We start from the raw sequence: 17,551 nt of genomic DNA on the forward strand, positions 1-17,551 counted from the left end.
TCAGCCTTGCACGGTAGTTACAATGATGGGGTTCGGTATCTCAATTAAACTCGGGCAATTATCAATCATCACCTGCCCCTTTCGGCAACTCAGCGCCAACGTCAAGCCTCATTAACTCTCCTCCTCACCAACGAAGGACCAAACACCAGCCTCTCAATACGCCCCCGCCCGCTCAGTCCACGCCGGCGCCTCGACCAGCGTGACATTCTTGTACCCCGACATGATGACGCTCGGCCCCGCCGTCCCCGGCGCCGTCGTCAGCGCGATCCCCGCCAACTTCGCACCGCCAGGCTGCGACCCCCACAGACTGATGGCCAGCCAGTTCTCGCCGTGGTAGTCCAGTATCCCCTCGGGCACGTGGAAGGCATCCTGCGGGCCCAGGTGGCTGACGTAGCGGCCAAACTGCCAGCCGTTGACAAAGACCTGGACGCGGTAGTAGTTGCCGCCAGCCACGTCCCCGCGGCCGCCCGTGCCGCTGCCCGACGAGTTGGCGAGGACGACGTACAGCGGCACGTCGAAGCCGCGCGGCATGTCGAGCGCGAACCGCGTCGCGAAGAAGCCCACCCCGGCCGACGGGATGCCGTCCGCGACCGGGTGCCGCGCCGCCCACGACGCGCCGGGGGCGCCCGGCAGGTGGTAGCCGTGCCGCTCGGCCCACAGCCCGCCCTCGTTGAGCGGGCCGCGCGCCAGGTCGAGGTAGTTCTCGCCGCCGAGGTTGCCCGTCAGCGCCCACTCGACGGCCGGCTGGGGCTGGGAGGATGTGAAGCTGTAGCTCATGACGCCGCGCGGCTTCTTCATGACGTCGCCGTCCGACACGAGGTTCAGCTCGTGGCCGTGGTTGTCGATCAGCACCGTGAGGGTGTGGCGGCCCGGAGCCGGCGGCCCCGCGAGGTCAAACGTCGCCTCCCGGATCTGCACGTTGTTCTCGCCCGGCCACGCGCCCAACAGCTTGTCGTCGAGCCAGACGGCTGACCCAAAGGCTACGCCGCCCTGCGTCTGCAGCGCGACGGCCGTCTCGGCGCCCGTGGCGACGAAGCTGCCGCGGTAGACGAGGAAGCCGCTGTGGAAGCCGTAGTCGGCCGCGTACAGCGACACGGGCGTCGCGAGGTTGGGGTACGCGATGTTGGGCGTGGTCGTGCGGTTGGCCCGCGGCCACCTGGCGTCGTCGTACCCGGGCCGGATCTCGGGCAGCGAGTCGACGTAGCGCCAGTCCTGGCCCGGCGAGTTGAGGTCGGGCAGCTTGAGTTCGGGCTTCCAGTGCAGGACCGTGGTCTTCCAGAAGCCCGTGGTGGCGTCCACGCTGAAGTTTGTGCTGTTGCCGTTCACCGACAGCGCCGTCGCCTGCGGCGGAACGCCCATGAACTCGAGCGTGGCCGTTCGGTCAAAGTCGCCCTGGACGCGCAGCACCGAGCCGTCCAGCGAGGCGGAGCGGATCAGGTACCCGCCCTTGACGACGAGGGCGCCGTCTGTGGGTGCCTTCTTGGCCGTCGCGTTCGGGTGGTTGGCGACGTCGACCACCCAGAAAGCCCGTGCTTGAGCCCTGTCTGTTGGGAATGTTAGTTGATGTCTGGGGGAGCCCATCCGCTTGACGTTGGCAAGGGTAGCTTACCGAGCAGCATGACATCCAACGACCCAAGCCTGATCATCTCCCTCTTCTCAGCCTCCGTCACCTCCCAGCTGAACGAGATGATGCCATCGCGGATCAGCGTGTTCCCCGAGGACGGCGGCGTCGTGTCGCCCTTGTTCCCGCCCCCGGCCACGCTCGCCTCTGCGACGCCAATCTCGTGACGCTCGCCCACGCCGCCGTACACGATCAGCAGCACGCGGCCGTCGGGCATGCGCTTCCACGTGAAGATGTCGGCCGTGCAGTAGACGACCTCGACGCCGCCCGCGTCGTAGTCGACCACGTGCACCTTTGCGTCGCGCCCCTGCAGCGTCAGGCTGCCGCCCTGCCGCGGGATCGAGACGTCGCCGGGCCCGCGGCTGCTGCGCACGCTGAGCGTGTAGGGCGTGCTCGTCGCCACCGTGATGTCGCGGTGCCGCACCACCAGGAACTGCGTCCGGGCCTGGTTCTCGGCCGTCGGCCCGGGAACCGACAAGCGGCTCACCTCGAGCGGCTGGCCGCCAGGGCCGACGGCGACCGAGGCCGTCGCGTTGTCGGGCACCGCCAGGGCCAGGGCCGCCTCGGAGGCGCGGACGAAGTTGGCGACGAGCTTGATCTCCGAGTACTTTGCGCGGTCGACGCGCCTGTCCTCGCGCACGCTGGCGCCGTAGTCGTAGGAGCTGATGCCGCCGTCGTTGCCAAGGTTGCCCCAGTTGGCGCCGCCGACCGTCTGTATTCGTTCCTCTGTGTCAGTAGAATGTCGCAGGCGGCATCGGGTGTCGTGAGAAAGAGAAAAAAACCGACCATGTACGACCCCAGCAGCTTGACGCCCATGCCAAAGGTCGTCTTGTAGAAGATGCTCATAAACTCCGGACCCATCAGGTGCGCGCACTTGTCGTACCCCGGCCCTCCCCAAGACATCCACGACCCGCCCTGGAACTCGACGAGCGAATGTGGGGTCTTTGGGCTTATGTCCTTGTGCTTGGCTCCCCAGCTAAAGTCGGCATTGCGCCAGGCGTCTGGCCGTTCCTGTCGTGTAACATGTCAGCACTCTAGTTCAAGACACGACCGGGGGTGTGACCAAGAAGGCTGTTGTCACGCACGCAATCATCTGGTCCCCAGCTATTTTGGCATCGGTGTCAGTGAAAGTCAATAATGTTGGCCAAGGGCGCGACAATACGCCCGGTGCACATACAAGTAGGCATCGTGGCCATAAATATCCGGCGAGCCAGGTCCGTTGTTGGGCTTCAAGTTTCCGTAAGCTCCAACGTCGTTGTTGATCATTGGGACAACGACACCGGCGGCTCTGGCTTGGTCGATGATGTACTGCACGTAATCGCCGTCGGGGAACGGCTTGGTCCTGCCCGTGGTGCTGGAGTACTCGTTCTCGGGCTGGAAGAGGATGACAGGCCCGCCGTTGGTGATCTGCGCCTTGGCGATTGCCTTGCAGATGTTGGCCATGTAGCTGCGACGAAGGAGCGTGGCTGTCAGTAAACACCGCTCGTGGACTTGTGCTTGCTCCCCAGGTCAATACCAGCAAACGTACATATCACTAGCCTCGAGGTAGGCCCTGTCCTTGGTCCGGAGCGTCCCGTTGATCCTGGTGAGCCAGCCCGGGAAGCCGCCGCCCGAGACCTCAGCGTTAATGTAAGGGCCCGGTCGCGCGATGACGTACAGGCCCGCCTCGGACGCGGCCTCGAAGAAGGGCTCGAGGGCGAAGACGCCGTCGGCCCGGTACCGGCCTTGCGTGCCCTCGAGCAGGGCCCAGTCGATGTAGATGGAGACGGCGTTCATGCCCAGGGCCCGGATCTTCTGCATGGCGTCGAGCCAGAGCGACGGCACCGGCAGCCGGAAGGGGTGGAACTCGCCCGCGAAGACCATGACGCGCTCGCCGCGGACGAAGATGGACCGGTCGTCCCAGGTAACCTGCGGCGCGTGGCCGTGTGTGTTAGCAGAGGCGGAGGGGACGCTCGCGGAGCATGTTCAAAGCGGGTTGGCTCACAAGATCTTGCAATTGCCTCTTCGCGGCGGGGTCTGATGGGCCGCGGATGTTCAAGGCGCCCAGCACGCCTGCGGCCCGAGCCGCCCACGACGCTATGGCCCAGATCTTCATCTTCGACTTTCTCCTCTGCAAGCCCTAGGAGAGAGAAGGACGAAAAGAGAGGACGAGAGGGGCTGTGACGGAAATGCGAAGTTGTCCCCTTGAGGGTTGCGCGTGTATTTGTGTGATATCGCCGAGTCAAGGGACCAAGCAACACGAGCTCGTTCGCTTGCCTTGAACTGGCTTCGACTGACAGGAAGACGGGAATGCAGGGTGCCGCGCTGCTCCAAGGGCCAGCTCAAACCTCATCCCTGACTCTGCTCCCTCAGTCCAGTCGCGGGCAGTGAATGGAGCGGCTTCGTCTCGTGTTTATATCGGACCCCTCCCCTCCAATCTCGACAGTCTCCCGCATGGTCGCGACCCCGCGGCGGGCAAGCCCGTTACCGCCCCGTGGACGACCATACCCGACGTCATCGAGCCGACAAGTGAATAGGCAGGAGACAGCGTCCGAGTCGTGTCGTAGTGTCGGGCGGGTTTTTTTTTGTTTTGCTTTTTTCCCCTCCCCCACGTTACATGGGTTGCTGTTACTCACGGTCGCGTGGTGCGTCGCGCCGTCGACAAGACGTGCCCTCTCCCCGGCCCGTGGGCCAATCCGCGTCGAGCAAACCATGGCCCAACCGCCGCGTGACGCCAACACTTATATGAAGACCATAAAGGGTGGTTGCGGCGGCGGTGCGACTGGACAGGCGGTTCTGGAATTGGAGAAAACAGGGCCGACTGGCGACCCCCCCGGTCGGCGGGGTAGGAGGGCATACCACCTGCCTGGACCGGAGAAGACTGGAGGCCAAGGCGAGGTGATCGGCAGCGGGTCGTCTGCTGGGCGACCAGGTTGCCGAACCGGCTCCGGCTCGCGTGAGGGGGTGTAGCCCTCGTGTATGTGGACGGTCTGCAGCGGTCGTGTCTTGTCTCGCCCCCCGCGGCTGCAACGTTGGGCCATGTGAAGAGCCAAGGTGCGGAGAGTAAAACATGCAGGCACGCGGCTGTCATCTGATAACCTCCGGGTTCGAGGGGTGTTGTCGCGTCGCCACGAGACGTTGATTTGTTGGTAGTTTGCGTCCGCCGCTGCCTTTTCGAACCTGGCGTCACGGCCCTTGTGTCCATGGCTGTCCATGGCCAGAAGCAGACCCGCAGCTCGACATAATGGCGGCTGAGGATCGTCGGCTTGCATCAGACAGGGTCGGCACTTCGGTCGGAATTAGGCAGGTCGGCAGGCGCCGATCCGACAGGCACAGAAAGGGAGAGTTTTACCTATTTTGGGTGTGAGTGGCTGGGGCCAGGCGTGGCCGCCAGGGACCTGGCACTGAATGCGGGGGAGTTGGGCGTGCGCCTCTCCCATTGGGCCAGTTCCTGACCTCTCGGCTCTGCCGTCCGTGGCACCAACTGAAAAAAAAAATTCCGAACCGCAAAATGCTTTTCCCCACCCAAACTCTAACGCAAAAAAAGATCAAAACAAACTCAATCAAATTCAATTACAACATGCCAAAGCATCATAATACGCTCAAAACAGCACGGATTTTTTCGCCAATAATAAAAAGCGAAGGCAAAATAACTGCCCATTAATTTGGATATAGTTACAGTTATTGCTTTTTTTTGGTGGTGTTAATCGACTTTGATATGGGAGCCCCTTTTTTGCGGTTCGAACTTTTTTCTCAGTTGGTGCGTGGCTTGAACCCTGACGCGCAAAGTCAAATTGGCCCTGGCTCCCTGCCCTTGGCGGGGCTTAGCAGGCGAACATGACAGACGGCGGTCATGGCCGGAGCTACAGGCTTCACCCTGGCCATGACAGAGTCAGGTCAGGGGAGCGAGATGGTACCATGTCGCCTCACCGTGCCGTCGATAAAAAGACGACTTGTTCGCCGTTGTCGAGGCTTGGAGTTGGTCTTTTCCCCCATCGCCAGATCCGCGAGAGCATTCCTTCATTTGCCGCTTGGCCTCCTGCTTCCGCACTCTCTTTTCCTTTCCTTACTGTCCGTTCTTGCGAGCCACACAGTCCTTCATTCAAGACCTTCATTCAAGACCAGCAAAACCAACCCGCCAACATGGTTTCCTTCTTCACACTCGCCCTCGCTGCGGCCTCGGCCATGGCCGTCCAGGGCGCCTCGATCCCGCGCCAGGCGGCCAAGCCCGTGTGGCTGACCCTGCCGCCGACGCCCGAGCTGCCGGCGCCCATCTCGACGGCGACGACCAAGATCAACGGCGTCGACCTGTGGATGCAAAAGTACAACGAAAAGGCCGGCGTCACCCCCATCGTCATGGACCACGGCGGCCTCGGGTACAGCGCCTACTTTGGCGACGTCATCAAGCGCCTCGTCGCCAACGGCCACTACGTCATCGCCCTCGACCGCCGCGGCCACGGCCGCAGCACCTTTGGGGCCGACGACAAGTTCACCTTTGACATGTTCGCCCAGGACACGGACGCGCTGCTCAAGCAGGCGGGCGTGACCAAGAGCGTCATGGTCGGCTGGTCGGACGGCGGCATCACCACCATGGCGGCGCTGCTGAACCCCAAGATCGCGCCCAGCATCGAGAAGGCCTTCCTGTTCGGCGCCACGGCCCTGCCCTCGGACACCAACGCCACCTTCAGCAGCACCGCCGTCTTCTCCGAGTTCGTGGCCCGCTCCGGCAAGGAGTACGCGGCGCTGCAGCCCAAGGCCAGCTTCACGTCCTTCGCCACAAAGGTCAGCGTCATGGAGGCGTCGCTGCCGCAGTTCGGGCCCGACGTGCTCGCCAAGATCGACGGCAAGAAGGTGACGGTCGCCGAGGCCGAGCACGAGGAGGCCGTGGCGCTCGGCGTCGCGAAGCGCCTGAGCCAGTCCATCAAGGGCAGCAAGCTGGTGACGCTCAAGGGCGTTAGCCACTTTGCGCCGCTGCAAGACCCGGCCGGCTTTACCCAGGCCATTGAGAACTTCCTCAAGGCTTAGATCAGAGCGTTTGCATTCATTTTGAGCGATAGACATAGAAATAGAAACCATAAGCAATTACAACGTTTGCCCATGTGCCGACCTTCCGCAGGTGTCTAGAACCCTGGGCCACTTTGTCCACGAGTCGGAGAAAATTATTGCAAGACATGGAAGAGCACGAACACGAACAGCCTGGCTCAACTCGATGCTGTCAGCAACGTTAATGGGACCAGCCAAACTCATCTACAGACGTCAACAGCCTGGGATCCTTGGTTACAACCAACACCCTTACGCACTTACAAACACTGTCATCCCCGAGTAAAGCTCCCTTCCCAGTCAGGTCATGATTACAGCTTGTATGCGCGCTCTTGGCTGACATTGACTGTTGCGTGACACAGCCTTTCAATGTCATTTATCCTGCCTTCCCGTTGGGGAAGCCGCGACTACGCGCCTGCATGGGACCTCCCTCAGGCGGCTGCAGTCATGGCTGCGACCACTCGGCACAGCCCAGATCGATCTCTCAATACCTCAAGCCGCCCACATCCAGACAGCAACCAGCATGTACTCGACCATCCGGGCAAAAACAGTGGCAAGAACACCGGGCAGAACATGGGTGGCAACCAGGACACCAAAAACTCGGGTCAGAACACGGGGGGGAACCAGGACATGAAGGGCGAGAACACCGACGTCTCTGGCGGCAACAACTCGGGCGGCAATAACTCGGGCGGCAACAACAGCATCGGTCCCATCAGCTCCAACTCCGAGGGCGGCAAGGGCGGTCAGGCCCAGGGTGGCCAAGGAGGCAGCGGCGGAAACTCCAACTCGCAGGCCACCAACACCAACAACATCAACGCCGGGTCGTCGCCGGCAATCAACGCGCACAACTACTACCTCGAGGGGTCTTATCGCGGGCAGCCCAACTACGGCCAGCAGCAGCCCAACCAAGGCCAGCAGCAGCCGACTAACCCCAATCAGCAATGGCAGCAGAAGGGGCAGGACTGGCAGGCTCAGCAACGGCAGCAACAACAGGAGCAGAAGCGGAATTGGGCCTAAAGAATCGACAGGCGGGATGCCAGCTCCAGGGGCAACAGTTTCGCTATCCCGTTTAATGGCAGTATCACTCCCAGCCTGGCGGGCTACTAACCAAGGTTTACAGATCGAGATTCGGGGGCTCACAGTACCAAGAGTGTGTGCGTACGTCTTGCGGCATGGTAGGGCGTTTTGGTGTTTTCTTTCTTGTTTTTTATGCTTGTTTTCCATCAGTCGTTTCTCTCGCGATGTGCCATTCTTACTCCTATTGACAAAGAGAATCGGTTTCTTAAATCCTGGCCACTGCTCTTTGGATCACCTGACGCCCAACCACACTCTCATCATTTCCTGTCAAGTTCCGTCCCGTTTCTCCCCAAGTATCTCGCGCTCGGGTCTACTTGCATGCCGAGCTTCTTCCCGGAGGCAACCCCCTTTCCTCGCTGCTATGCTCGGCAAACACCTGCAGGTAGGCTATAAGTACACTTTGGCTAAATAGGCGGGACAAGCAGACTGCCGCGCAGCCTCCCCGCACAATGCGGAGGCTCCCGCTCTACTTCGGGGCGATATTTAAACTACCTTTTGCTGCACCCGCTCCTCGGGCCCAGGTGTGGCAGCGATCTGCGGCAGTTTCCAATACGCACCGATCTAGAACGAAGGGTGGGCGTAGGACTTATTGGTCGTAGCCTACCACGCCCACCGGGAAAGAAATGACAGCTCCCTCGAGGAATAGGAACATGAATAAAAACACGAATAACCATAGGAATAACCATAGCAATAATAACAGGGAAAAAAATAGGAACGCTTATGGCATGAACAATTTCACTAAATCTTTGGGACCTCCTGTAAGACCGCTGTCTTTTTTGTGATGGGCGTGCCTACCTTGGGTAGCCGCACGGCTGTTGCAAGAAGTAAACCGGGAGCTGGCGCTTATTGCCAAGCTTCAGTGTGCTGCCGTCGTTACTCGCATGCGTACGTGTACCGGCGCCTCAATGCGACCAGCCACCCGTCTCCGGGACCCTCTGCCCCCTCAATGCAGCCCGCCGTTTCCTGTCCATCCCGGTGGCAATTAAACCGCAATAATTGATGACCAACGGCCGCTGTTTTATAGGTTGCACTATCCGGGCCCGGACGCGAGCACACGAGGCCAGCCCCGCCGACTGACGCGTTCTCGTCGACATGCGTCTACACTTCGCCATACTCCATCGCTAGGGCGAGCCCACAGCCGGCGCCGTGGTCTGTATGTTAGTTATATAGTTGGGGCTGTTCTGCGTAAACGTATGCCATGGATTGTGTGCTCCAACACGTCTCTCGTGTCCCTCTTCGCCAGGCCGTAATCCTTCCGTCATCTTCCCAATGACTCCCCTCCGTGGTCTCCTTGTTGCCCTCGCGGGGCTGTCGGCCCTTGCGGCTGGCGCACCGTGTACCAAGCCGGCACAGCGCTTTGCGTGGTGAGTCTGGCGCGGATGACGTTGGTCTTACGATGGGCTATGGCGAGTCCGGGACGTGGAAGTTGGCACACTGACAGCGTTGGGAATCCACATCGGCAGGCACAAGCTGAGCAACGAGACAAAGCTCGAATACATCAATGCGGAGCTGTGTCTGATGAAGAAGCCGGCGCGGCTCGGGCTTCCTGGCGCCAAGACCCGGTTCGACGAGCTCCAAGCGATCCATCAGCTTCAAGCGTGGGCGACGCACTTTGTGGTTCGTATGGCCCGCTAGGACAGTGGCAGCATCCAATAAACCAAACGCGACTAAGCATCACCATACAGGGAGCCTTTCTCCCCTTCCATCGCCTCATGATGCTCGCCCACGAGACTGCTCTGCGAGACGAGTGTGGGTACAAGGGATACCAGCCGTGAGTCCACAAACGACGCGATAGGCCGCATGACCTCTGTCCTACGCTGACGGCGCAACGCGAGACCAGGTACTGGCAAGAGCAGCTGGACGCGGGCCGCTTCGCCAAATCGGTCGTCTTCGACCCGGTGCACGGCTTCGGCGGCAACGGGCGGCGCAGCGACGGCTGTATCACGGACGGGCCCTTTGCCAACTACACCAACTCGCTCGGCCCCGGCTACCAGGTGACGAACCACTGCATCGACCGGGCCATCAACGACTTCATGAGCCTAGGATCCTCGCAGGCGAGCGTCGACAACTGCCTGCGCCAGGAGTCGTGGAACCGCGCCTGGAACTGCATCGAGGGCCAGCCGCACGGCGGCGGCCACGGCGGCGTCGGCCGCCAAATGCTCAACCCCATCTCCAGCCCCGGCGACCCGCTCTTCTACCTGCACCACACCTGGCTCGACAAGCTGTACTGGGACTGGCAAAAGCAGAATCGGGCCGTGCGGACCTCGACCATCAGCGGCGGCAATATCGGCGTCGAGCGGGCCAACGGGTTCAACATCCGGCCGCCGGGCATGCCGTAAGTATCTCTTGTCTGTGTTTCTATGGCTTGGACGAGCACCTGCTGACACGTCCTGCTTCGTTGCCGTTAGAGCTCCCACCGGCGCCGACGGCGACCCGGGCACCGAGACGACGCTTGGCCATGTGCTCAACATGTTTGGTAATTCCCCCAACAAGACAATCGCGGACGTGCTGAACATCCAGGGAGATTATCTGTGCTACGAATATGTCGAGCCCTGATCGAGAGGTGGCCGTCGACAGGCAGCGGGCTGTCGGGATCAATTTGGAAGGTAGAAATGACGATGACAGACTCTTGTTTGCCATGAACTGCTCCAGCTGCGAGGGTTGGTCTACTAGGTAAATGCTTTATTGTGTGAATACAAAAAGAAGCCCTCTCGCTCCACATTTTTTTCCCTTGTGCTCTTTCAACCCTGATTTCCGCATCCGAGCCAGCGGTCCTGGTCCCTGTCGTGCCCTCGAGTCCACCACCAGGCGCAATCGCCCGCAATGAGGGCAGGGTTTGACGAGGGGCAGATGACAACGACTCGGGCGGTGGGGCATGACGCGCCCGATCTCCATTGCATGCCCTGTCGTCTGGTACGGTAGCCTCTCATGCTGTCGCGGGTAATTCGCAGAAACCGACTTGGCTCGATCTTCACGGTGCCTTTCAGCGAATGTATATCCACCCTCGGGCCGCTCGCTAGTCGACACCGCGGGGAAGATGCCGCGGGTCGGATAGCGTTATCGGGTCATGCTCTTCAAGCGTAAGCTTCCCCACCCTGTTCCCCGGGATATCCGCTAGGTCAGCCGAGACCTTGGCCTGACTCCCCAGACCCTCACTGTCATCTGGCGAAGGAATAAGACCGGCCTTCATGAGGGCTCGCCATGGAAGCCGATCGCTTGTTAGCACAATAGGGCGACAGGATAGAAGACATGAAGAATCGCATGTCCGGTACAGACGATATAAATTCGCGGGCCATGCGTATACTCGCCTGTGCCGAGAGACTTTTTCCCGCAACGTCGGCGAGCCTTTTTGGTATGACTCCCAGGGCATAGCGGCACGACGCCATGTCTTAGTCATGCCGGTGCCCATCGATGAGGGGAAGACAAAGGTGAGGAGCTAGGAAGGAATGGGTGTCCAAATGGGCGCCTTTATCTTAGTTGCCTATTGTCCTTGTTGGCGGCACCATTCATATAAAGATTGCGGTATAAGCGCCAGCCCCTGATGCGGACAGCCAAGTGCTACGCACCACCTACCAAGCATCTACCTAGGTACCCCCCAGACCGATCGGACCGGGAGCTCCTAGCCGGCGGGCGATCCACAGGTTCTGTCGACTAATCCACCAGCGCGGGACCTATTAAGCCCATCAAGATAAAGACCTCGGACCTAAGAATCCCCACGTCCGAAAAAAGCCCCAGTCCGCTTGCTCATTCTACTGCAGCAATGGCCTCGACCCGGAATATCCTCAAGGAGACCGTGACGGAGCTGGATGAAGCACCCTGGCCCGCGCCGGGGGTTGTGCTGCAGGTACGGGTGGGCCGGGTCAAAGAACGCGCCCTCTCGGGGGAGATCACGTCCGCCATTTACAAGCAGGAACAGGACGGGCCCGTCTTCTGCACCAAGACTGGCTTCACCGGCGACGAGCACGTGTACAGGGAGCACGGCGGGCTCGAGCGCGCCGTCCACCAGTACGACCCGGAGCACTACCCCAGCTGGCGCGCCGAGAGGTGCCCGGAGCCGGAGCTGTACGCGCCAGGGGCGTACGGCGAGAACCTGATCACGACAGTCCTGAGCGAGCACAATGTCTGCATCGGCGACGTGTTCCAGGTCGGCGCCGACGTCCAACTCGAGGTCAGCGAGCCGCGGCACCCGTGCCACAGGATCAACGCGCGCTTCAAGTGGGAGCGCGCCCTAGGCCGCACCATCAAGACGGCGCGTGTGGGGTGGAACTACCGCGTGAAGCAGACGGGCTACGTCTGCAAGGGCGACGCCATCTCTCTGGTCAGCCGCCCACACCCGCGCTGGTCCGTCCCGAACGTGCAGCGCGTCATCAAGGCCCGCAACGCGCCCTTTGACCTCCTGGCCGAGTGCACGGGGCTGCCCCTAACGGACGCGTTCGTGGGGCTCGCCACGAACCGGCTGCGCGAGGGCCCCAAGAAGTACAGGCTGGTCGACGCCCGGCTCGTCACGCCGCGCGTCAGGCAGCTCACGTTCGAGCTGCAGGGCGGGGGCGAGTTCGCCAATATGCAGTTCGACCCTTATGCCTTTGCGCAGATCAGCTTCGGCCCGGAGTCGGCCCCCATCTCGCGGTCCTACTCCGTCGTCGACGGCGACCTGTCGCGCTTCACCCTCGGCGTCGCCCTCGACCGCCAATCGCGGGGCGGGTCGGCGTACATCCACCGCTCGCTCAAGGTGGGCGACGAGAGCGGGATGGCGCCGGGCGGGAACCCGCGCGCGGTCGAGAACGACTCCCGGTGCGACGAGTCCGCGCCCCGCGTCCTCGTCGTCGGCGGCATCGGCATCACGGCGTTCCTGCCCTCCATCAGGCTCTGGGAGGACAAGGGCCTGCCGTACCACGTCCACTACGCCGTCAGGAGCCCGGAGGAGGCCGCGTTCCTGGACCGGCTGCCCGCGGGCAAGACGACCTTGTACGCCTCGTCCCGGGGCGAGCGCCTCGAGCTGGCCAAGGTCATCCCGAAGCTCGACGGCAGCGGCCCCGACGCTCCTCCGGCCGCCCGCATCTTCTCGTGCGGGCCGGCGGGCCTGATGGCCGAGTGCGCGCGCGTTACTTCGGCGCTCGGCTACCCGGAGCACATGGTGCACTTTGAGGACTTTGGCGGCGGCGGCGGCGCGGGGGGCGGCCTCGGCGAGTCGTTTGAGGTGGAGGTCGAGGACCCGGACTTGAACCGGCGCGCGGACCTGGCCGTGCCGTCCAACAGGACCCTGCTCGAGGTGCTCAACGAGGCGGGCTTCGAGATCGCCTTCTCGTGCAAGGCCGGCGGCTGCGGCGCGTGCAAGGTCAGGGTGTGCCAGGGTGAGGTCGAGTACAAGAGCAACGCGCTCCTGGACAAGGACAAGGGGCACGCGCTGCAGGCCTGCGTGGACCGTGGGCGTGGGAAGCTCAAGCTTGAGCTGATTTGATCTCGTAATACGTCCTGGGACCGCTACTTTGCCTCTTCCTTCCACACCTTTCGGCCATCGTCGAGCATATTCTTTTTTGTTGTTTTTGGATCTTAGGAGTCGCGCCAACACGGAACAATAGATATCAGTAGCAACCAACAAATGCACATACACTAAATGCCAAATCCAGTGCCCTCGTTATGCTGTGAGTGCCACTTTGAGCAGGCCTGTCCAGACCGATTCTGTCCGCGGCCCCGATGTCGGTCCTGCTGGCGGGAATAAATTCGGCTATCGTCATCGTTGCGCTAGCCATATCTCTTCGGGAAACGATTTTTGTGCTGCTGGAAATCGAATAGGCCTCGTCTCGAAGCATTGAAATTATTGCAGTAAGGCTCCTTGTGGGGGCACGGGCTCCGCTGCATTTTTGAAGGATTACCTCAAATCGGGCTGGTGTGCAGTGGCGCAGCAAGCGTCGCCTAGGTGCATGCCTAGTGCTAATTACGGACGGTAGCTGTGGCGCAGCCTCACGGCTTCCAACGTGTAAAGGACTGCAGCACCTCTTCACCCCACGAGCTTGATCTCAATGCAGTAATTCTGCTTCTTTTCGCAGCCTTTCACCTCCCGCCATTTCGCAACCATCCACCCAAGTCGCACTCTCAGACGACAAGGTGGCAGAGATGGCGTCACACAGCAACCCGCGGTCCGAGGAGCCGGCCGGAATGGCGCCCCCGCCTGATAATGCCGAGAACGACAACTACTCCGACGTCGAAATCCCCTCACCCTCCCACGACGGGTCGGACTGCGAGAGCCCGGAAATGCCGGCCCAGCTGTCGGAGATGTCGGTGGAGGAGTTCTTTAGGCCCATCGTCGAGCGCACCAGATACCGGATGCACCCCATGCAGGAGGCCCTCACCGTGCCATGGGAAGTGCCCGTCAGCGCCGCCGACGTGGAGAGGCTCAGGGTCGGGTTCAGGTCGAGGAGCATGGACGACAAGTGGGACCTGCTGCTCGAGGACCCGGACGACAAGGGCGGCTGGTCCATGCACATCATCCGGACCTTTGGTGCCATTTATGACACGTGCTTCGTCCTCCACCTAGTCCACAGCCAGCAGCCAGGCACCGGCACGAAGACCACCAGCTTCACTTGGGACACGGAATTCTCCCATCACCATGTCCCTGAAGAGCAGGCCAAGAAGGATGCCATTATGCTATTCAGAGGCCACCTCGGCTGCGAGTTCGAAGCACTGCCGCAATACACGTGGGCCACGGAGTTCTGGAGAAATCGCAGGAAGCTGGATGAGGCATACTCAGGTTGTAAAAACGAAAGTCGGTATTAGTTGACGAATTGTGTTGCTACTTCGGGTGTCTTTCCCCACCGGTTTTCAGCCAATGTAGTGTTGAGCACATCGCTCCAGATGATAACCATGAATTCTTCCACGTTTGCAGGTAAGCCGTCAGTAAGTAACCGATATGTTATGATAATTACTATTGGCAAATTTTCCCACCCAAATAATCTCCTACCTTCTCCTGCTTACCGCCTTCGTATGACATCGTCGAGCAAGAGTACCAGGCAACTGATGAATTTCGTCGACATGAGAGGGCCTGTTAAACAACCGAAAAAAGAAGACGAGAAACATTGCCGTAAAAATCAAATAACCCGAACACCTCAAGGCAAGCCAAGCTGGCCGCCGTTATTAATGTCATAACCAGTAACAACAATCTGTACTCTAACCCGTGAAAGCGCGGTGGACGCGGACGGAGTGCTTGTTGTTCTTCTCGGGCGAGGATCCCTTGGGCGACTGCGAAGCCGGGCGTTTGTTGGAGGCGCCGGTAAGGCTGGCGGAAACCCAAGGACCCGTTTAGGTATTGGGTCATTGGGTTTGGGTCCATCTGGGTAATGGGTCCAAAATTTGGGTAATTTTTGGGTTGGGTCTTTTGGGTTTTGGGTAATTTTTGGGTCCAAGCGAAAAAACTGGGTTTAAAGCGTTATTACCTTTGTTATTACCTTTAAATTTTTTACTTTTACAAATAATTATAATAAATATTTTTTACGCACGGGTCCTTAATTGGGTTTTTGGGTCCAAGCCGGACCCAAAACCCACGGGTCCAAACGGGGACCCGTTTGTGGGTTTTCGCCAGCCTTAGGCGCCAGTGGCGGGTGGGGTCTTGGGCCTCTCAAACTCGGCCCGCGTAACTGTCCCCTTGTGCTTGTGGCCACTGCGGATGTCCCACTTGACATGCTGGTCCAGGGGATCTTGTTCTTGACCGAGACCTCCTTCCCGCCCGGCTTGGGATACTCCAGTGGCTTCCCGTCCTTGCCATTGGTGCTCTGGAACGCCTCCTTAGCGTCCACCATTTCCAAGCGGTTGGCCGTGGTGTCAATGGTGTAAACGTAGCAGTTCAGGCCGGGTGGCGACCTGGAGCCCGAGATGCAGACCCTCTTGGACTTGCTGGTCGAGATCCACGGGTCCCTAATGCCCCGCCTGCTCAGCGTGGCCCTAGAATTGATGCTTTTATCAAAGTCATCCAATCGAGGCTGGGAAGGCTAACTGCAGGCGCAGGCGGGAGCTGGTCCCAATCCTGGTGGCATGACCGCAAAACTGACGGTGGATGCGACGATCGAAACGGAGGCCCTGACCTGGGCCAAGGAGCGGGAGGTTCCTGTCCCTTGCCTCCATCCCAAAATCCCGAAGTCCAGCCGCGACTTCATTCTGAGTGCGACATTGGCACAGCAGCCAAGCAGAATCCCCCACCTTGGCCAACCATCAGCTCAACCCTTGGCACAAATAATCTCCATCCGGGATATCATGCCCAGAGGTAACGCTGCGATGCAGTGCCAGGATCCTGGCCAGGGAAGGATACCTTCCTGATATGGGGTGACAGCGACCAACTGAGTAGGCTTATGTATCGGCATTGCGACCGCGTCCAATGCTGCCGCAGGGCGGGGGGAATCCTTGGTTGCCAATGCGCGCTGTGTGAGAGGTCGGATAAATTTCCCCGGCAGTCAGGGCGACGGGAGCGCGCAAATGAGGGCGACGTAACGGCAATATCGACATCTCAGTGAAACCCCATCTCTACTCAAATTTGACGTCTTGGCCTCCAGTCCTGCCCAAGAGCATGGCCCAGGCCCGTCCCCCTCGATCGGGAGCTCAGTCAGGGGGGCTCCAACCACCCCTAAAAGCGTCGCCCGGATGCGGAGGCGCCGCGGCCACTAGAGTGCGGACTCGACGCCCCTTTGGCATGTGCCGAAGCATACGTCAGCCCCTCGGGCGGTGAGTGGTTCGATGCTGGGTGAGGACCCAGGTGGGATGCTCCGCGACGAGGAGGGGTGTCGGCGGGACGGCGATGGAGTCCGGGAAGATGTTGGCGGGCGACAGGAGGAGATGGCAACAGCTACCCGTGGCGGAAACGTCATCTGTCGGCGGGTACTGCACTACAGATTGCCGTTAAAAGGCTGCGTTACACACTCCCTTCCACCTCGCTGTCCGTACACTCTCTACCCAAGTCGAGGCCTTCATGGTTAACATATGTAGCTTGAAGTAACCCGACCCATCCACCCCCTACACCACTTTCCCCTAACACCATGGTCCAGTGGGCGGCGTATCTCGGCCTGGCGGGGCTTGCCGCGACGGCCCTCGCGCACCCCGGCGGCGACGTCCGGGCCGAGTTCCGGGCGCGGGAGGAGCATCTCAACAACCCGCAGCGGCGGACCATGGGCTCGTGCCGGCGCAGCCTCGAGGAGAGCGGCCACTTTGAGGGCGAGCTCTCCCGGCGCATGGAGAAGATCGGCAACATCCGTCGCGACCTCGGCCTGGCGAACCCGTCCGGCCCCGTGCTCGACAAGCGGCAGGCGAGGGCCGGATGCGTCCTCGACCCAGAGGTGACCGAGGGCCCGTTCTGTAGGTGTCTTTCTTTGGGTGTTCCAAGGTGGTGGGAGAGGACTCGAACCGTCCGAGCTTGCGATTAAACAAACGGGTCCGGGCTTTGCGCAGGGGTCCAAGGCGAGCTGATCCGCGAGGATATCCGCGAGAAGGCGCCGGGCGTCGTCCTTCACCTTGACGTCAACGTCATCGACGTCTCGACCTGCAAGCCAATCCCAGACGTCTACGTCGAGCTCTGGGGGTGCAATTCCACGGTTAGTTCTCGGAAGCCGATCTGGAGGGCGAAAGCGTCATGACTACTAACCCGCGAGCCTTGAACCTTCTCGCAGGGCGTCTACACCGGCGTCGTCTCCAAAGGCAATGGCAATGGGGTTGCAGCGCCCGAGGAGATCAAAAACTCGGCCCTCCGCGGCATTCAGGCAACCAACGGCAAGGGCGTGGCCAGCTTTGTCACTGTTGTGCCTGGCCACTACGTCGGGCGGGCGAACCACCTGCACAGTATGTCTTTCCCTCCCC

The 17,551-nt window shown here is 60.8% G+C and overlaps 9 protein-coding genes across 9 annotated transcripts in view; 6 read left to right on the forward strand and 3 right to left on the reverse strand.

Moving 5' to 3' along the window:
- Positions 1-153: 153 nt before the first annotated feature.
- Positions 154-3,716, reverse strand: GGTG_13136 (hypothetical protein; the record flags this gene model as incomplete). The annotated part of the gene is made up of 7 exons (XM_009231038.1): positions 154-1,544; positions 1,610-2,333; positions 2,408-2,632; positions 2,707-2,725; positions 2,799-3,068; positions 3,150-3,529; positions 3,606-3,716. 7 exons carry the CDS (start codon positions 3,714-3,716, stop codon positions 154-156), a joined length of 3,120 nt encoding a protein of 1,039 aa, XP_009229302.1.
- Positions 3,717-4,228: 512 nt separating this feature from the next.
- Positions 4,229-4,872, reverse strand: GGTG_13137 (hypothetical protein; the record flags this gene model as incomplete). The annotated part of the gene is made up of 2 exons (XM_009231039.1): positions 4,229-4,382; positions 4,460-4,872. 2 exons carry the CDS (start codon positions 4,870-4,872, stop codon positions 4,229-4,231), a joined length of 567 nt encoding a protein of 188 aa, XP_009229303.1.
- A 266-nt stretch (positions 4,873-5,138) lies between these two features.
- Positions 5,139-6,706, forward strand: GGTG_13138 (alpha/beta hydrolase). The gene has a single exon (XM_009231040.1). It carries the CDS (start codon positions 5,438-5,440, stop codon positions 6,623-6,625), a length of 1,188 nt encoding a protein of 395 aa, XP_009229304.1. The 5' UTR covers positions 5,139-5,437; the 3' UTR covers positions 6,626-6,706.
- A 411-nt stretch (positions 6,707-7,117) lies between these two features.
- Positions 7,118-8,006, forward strand: GGTG_13139 (hypothetical protein). Its single transcript, XM_009231041.1, has one exon. It carries the CDS (start codon positions 7,214-7,216, stop codon positions 7,655-7,657), a length of 444 nt encoding a protein of 147 aa, XP_009229305.1. The 5' UTR covers positions 7,118-7,213; the 3' UTR covers positions 7,658-8,006.
- A 980-nt stretch (positions 8,007-8,986) lies between these two features.
- GGTG_13140 (hypothetical protein) lies at positions 8,987-10,334 on the forward strand (the record flags this gene model as incomplete). The annotated part of the gene is made up of 5 exons (XM_009231042.1): positions 8,987-9,081; positions 9,181-9,334; positions 9,403-9,488; positions 9,558-10,052; positions 10,126-10,334. 5 exons carry the CDS (start codon positions 8,987-8,989, stop codon positions 10,271-10,273), a joined length of 978 nt encoding a protein of 325 aa, XP_009229306.1. The 3' UTR covers positions 10,274-10,334.
- A 1,029-nt stretch (positions 10,335-11,363) lies between these two features.
- GGTG_13141 (hypothetical protein) lies at positions 11,364-13,344 on the forward strand. Its single transcript, XM_009231043.1, has one exon. It carries the CDS (start codon positions 11,478-11,480, stop codon positions 13,173-13,175), a length of 1,698 nt encoding a protein of 565 aa, XP_009229307.1. The 5' UTR covers positions 11,364-11,477; the 3' UTR covers positions 13,176-13,344.
- Positions 13,345-13,813: 469 nt separating this feature from the next.
- Positions 13,814-14,524, forward strand: GGTG_13142 (hypothetical protein). Its single transcript, XM_009231044.1, has one exon. It carries the CDS (start codon positions 13,832-13,834, stop codon positions 14,489-14,491), a length of 660 nt encoding a protein of 219 aa, XP_009229308.1. The 5' UTR covers positions 13,814-13,831; the 3' UTR covers positions 14,492-14,524.
- Positions 14,525-14,881: 357 nt separating this feature from the next.
- Positions 14,882-15,832, reverse strand: GGTG_13143 (hypothetical protein; the record flags this gene model as incomplete). Its single annotated transcript, XM_009231045.1, has 3 exons — positions 14,882-14,990; positions 15,257-15,652; positions 15,705-15,832. 3 exons carry the CDS (start codon positions 15,830-15,832, stop codon positions 14,882-14,884), a joined length of 633 nt encoding a protein of 210 aa, XP_009229309.1.
- Positions 15,833-16,438: 606 nt separating this feature from the next.
- Positions 16,439-17,551, forward strand: part of GGTG_13144 (hypothetical protein) — a gene marked incomplete at its 5' end in the record, with an annotated part of 2,008 nt that continues 895 nt past the window's right edge. The window contains 4 exons of the mRNA XM_009231046.1: positions 16,439-16,564; positions 16,747-17,053; positions 17,147-17,289; positions 17,365-17,533. Of these exons, the coding sequence (XP_009229310.1) occupies positions 16,439-16,564; positions 16,747-17,053; positions 17,147-17,289; positions 17,365-17,533 (745 nt within the window). The remainder of the gene's footprint in view (positions 16,565-16,746; positions 17,054-17,146; positions 17,290-17,364; positions 17,534-17,551) is intronic.

The sequence above is a fragment of the Gaeumannomyces tritici genome (genome assembly GCF_000145635.1).
Source record: "Gaeumannomyces tritici R3-111a-1 unplaced genomic scaffold supercont2.10, whole genome shotgun sequence".
NCBI lineage: Eukaryota > Fungi > Ascomycota > Sordariomycetes > Magnaporthales > Magnaporthaceae > Gaeumannomyces > Gaeumannomyces tritici.

Excerpts from the sequence above, each read along its gene's own strand:
- GGTG_13138 (XM_009231040.1), top strand. The coding sequence starts at position 5,438 with ATGACAGACGGCGGTCATGGCCGGAGCTACAGGCTTCACCCTGGCCAT.
- GGTG_13139 (XM_009231041.1), top strand. The coding sequence starts at position 7,214 with ATGGGTGGCAACCAGGACACCAAAAACTCGGGTCAGAACACGGGGGGG.
- GGTG_13141 (XM_009231043.1), top strand. The coding sequence starts at position 11,478 with ATGGCCTCGACCCGGAATATCCTCAAGGAGACCGTGACGGAGCTGGAT.
- GGTG_13142 (XM_009231044.1), top strand. The coding sequence starts at position 13,832 with ATGGCGTCACACAGCAACCCGCGGTCCGAGGAGCCGGCCGGAATGGCG.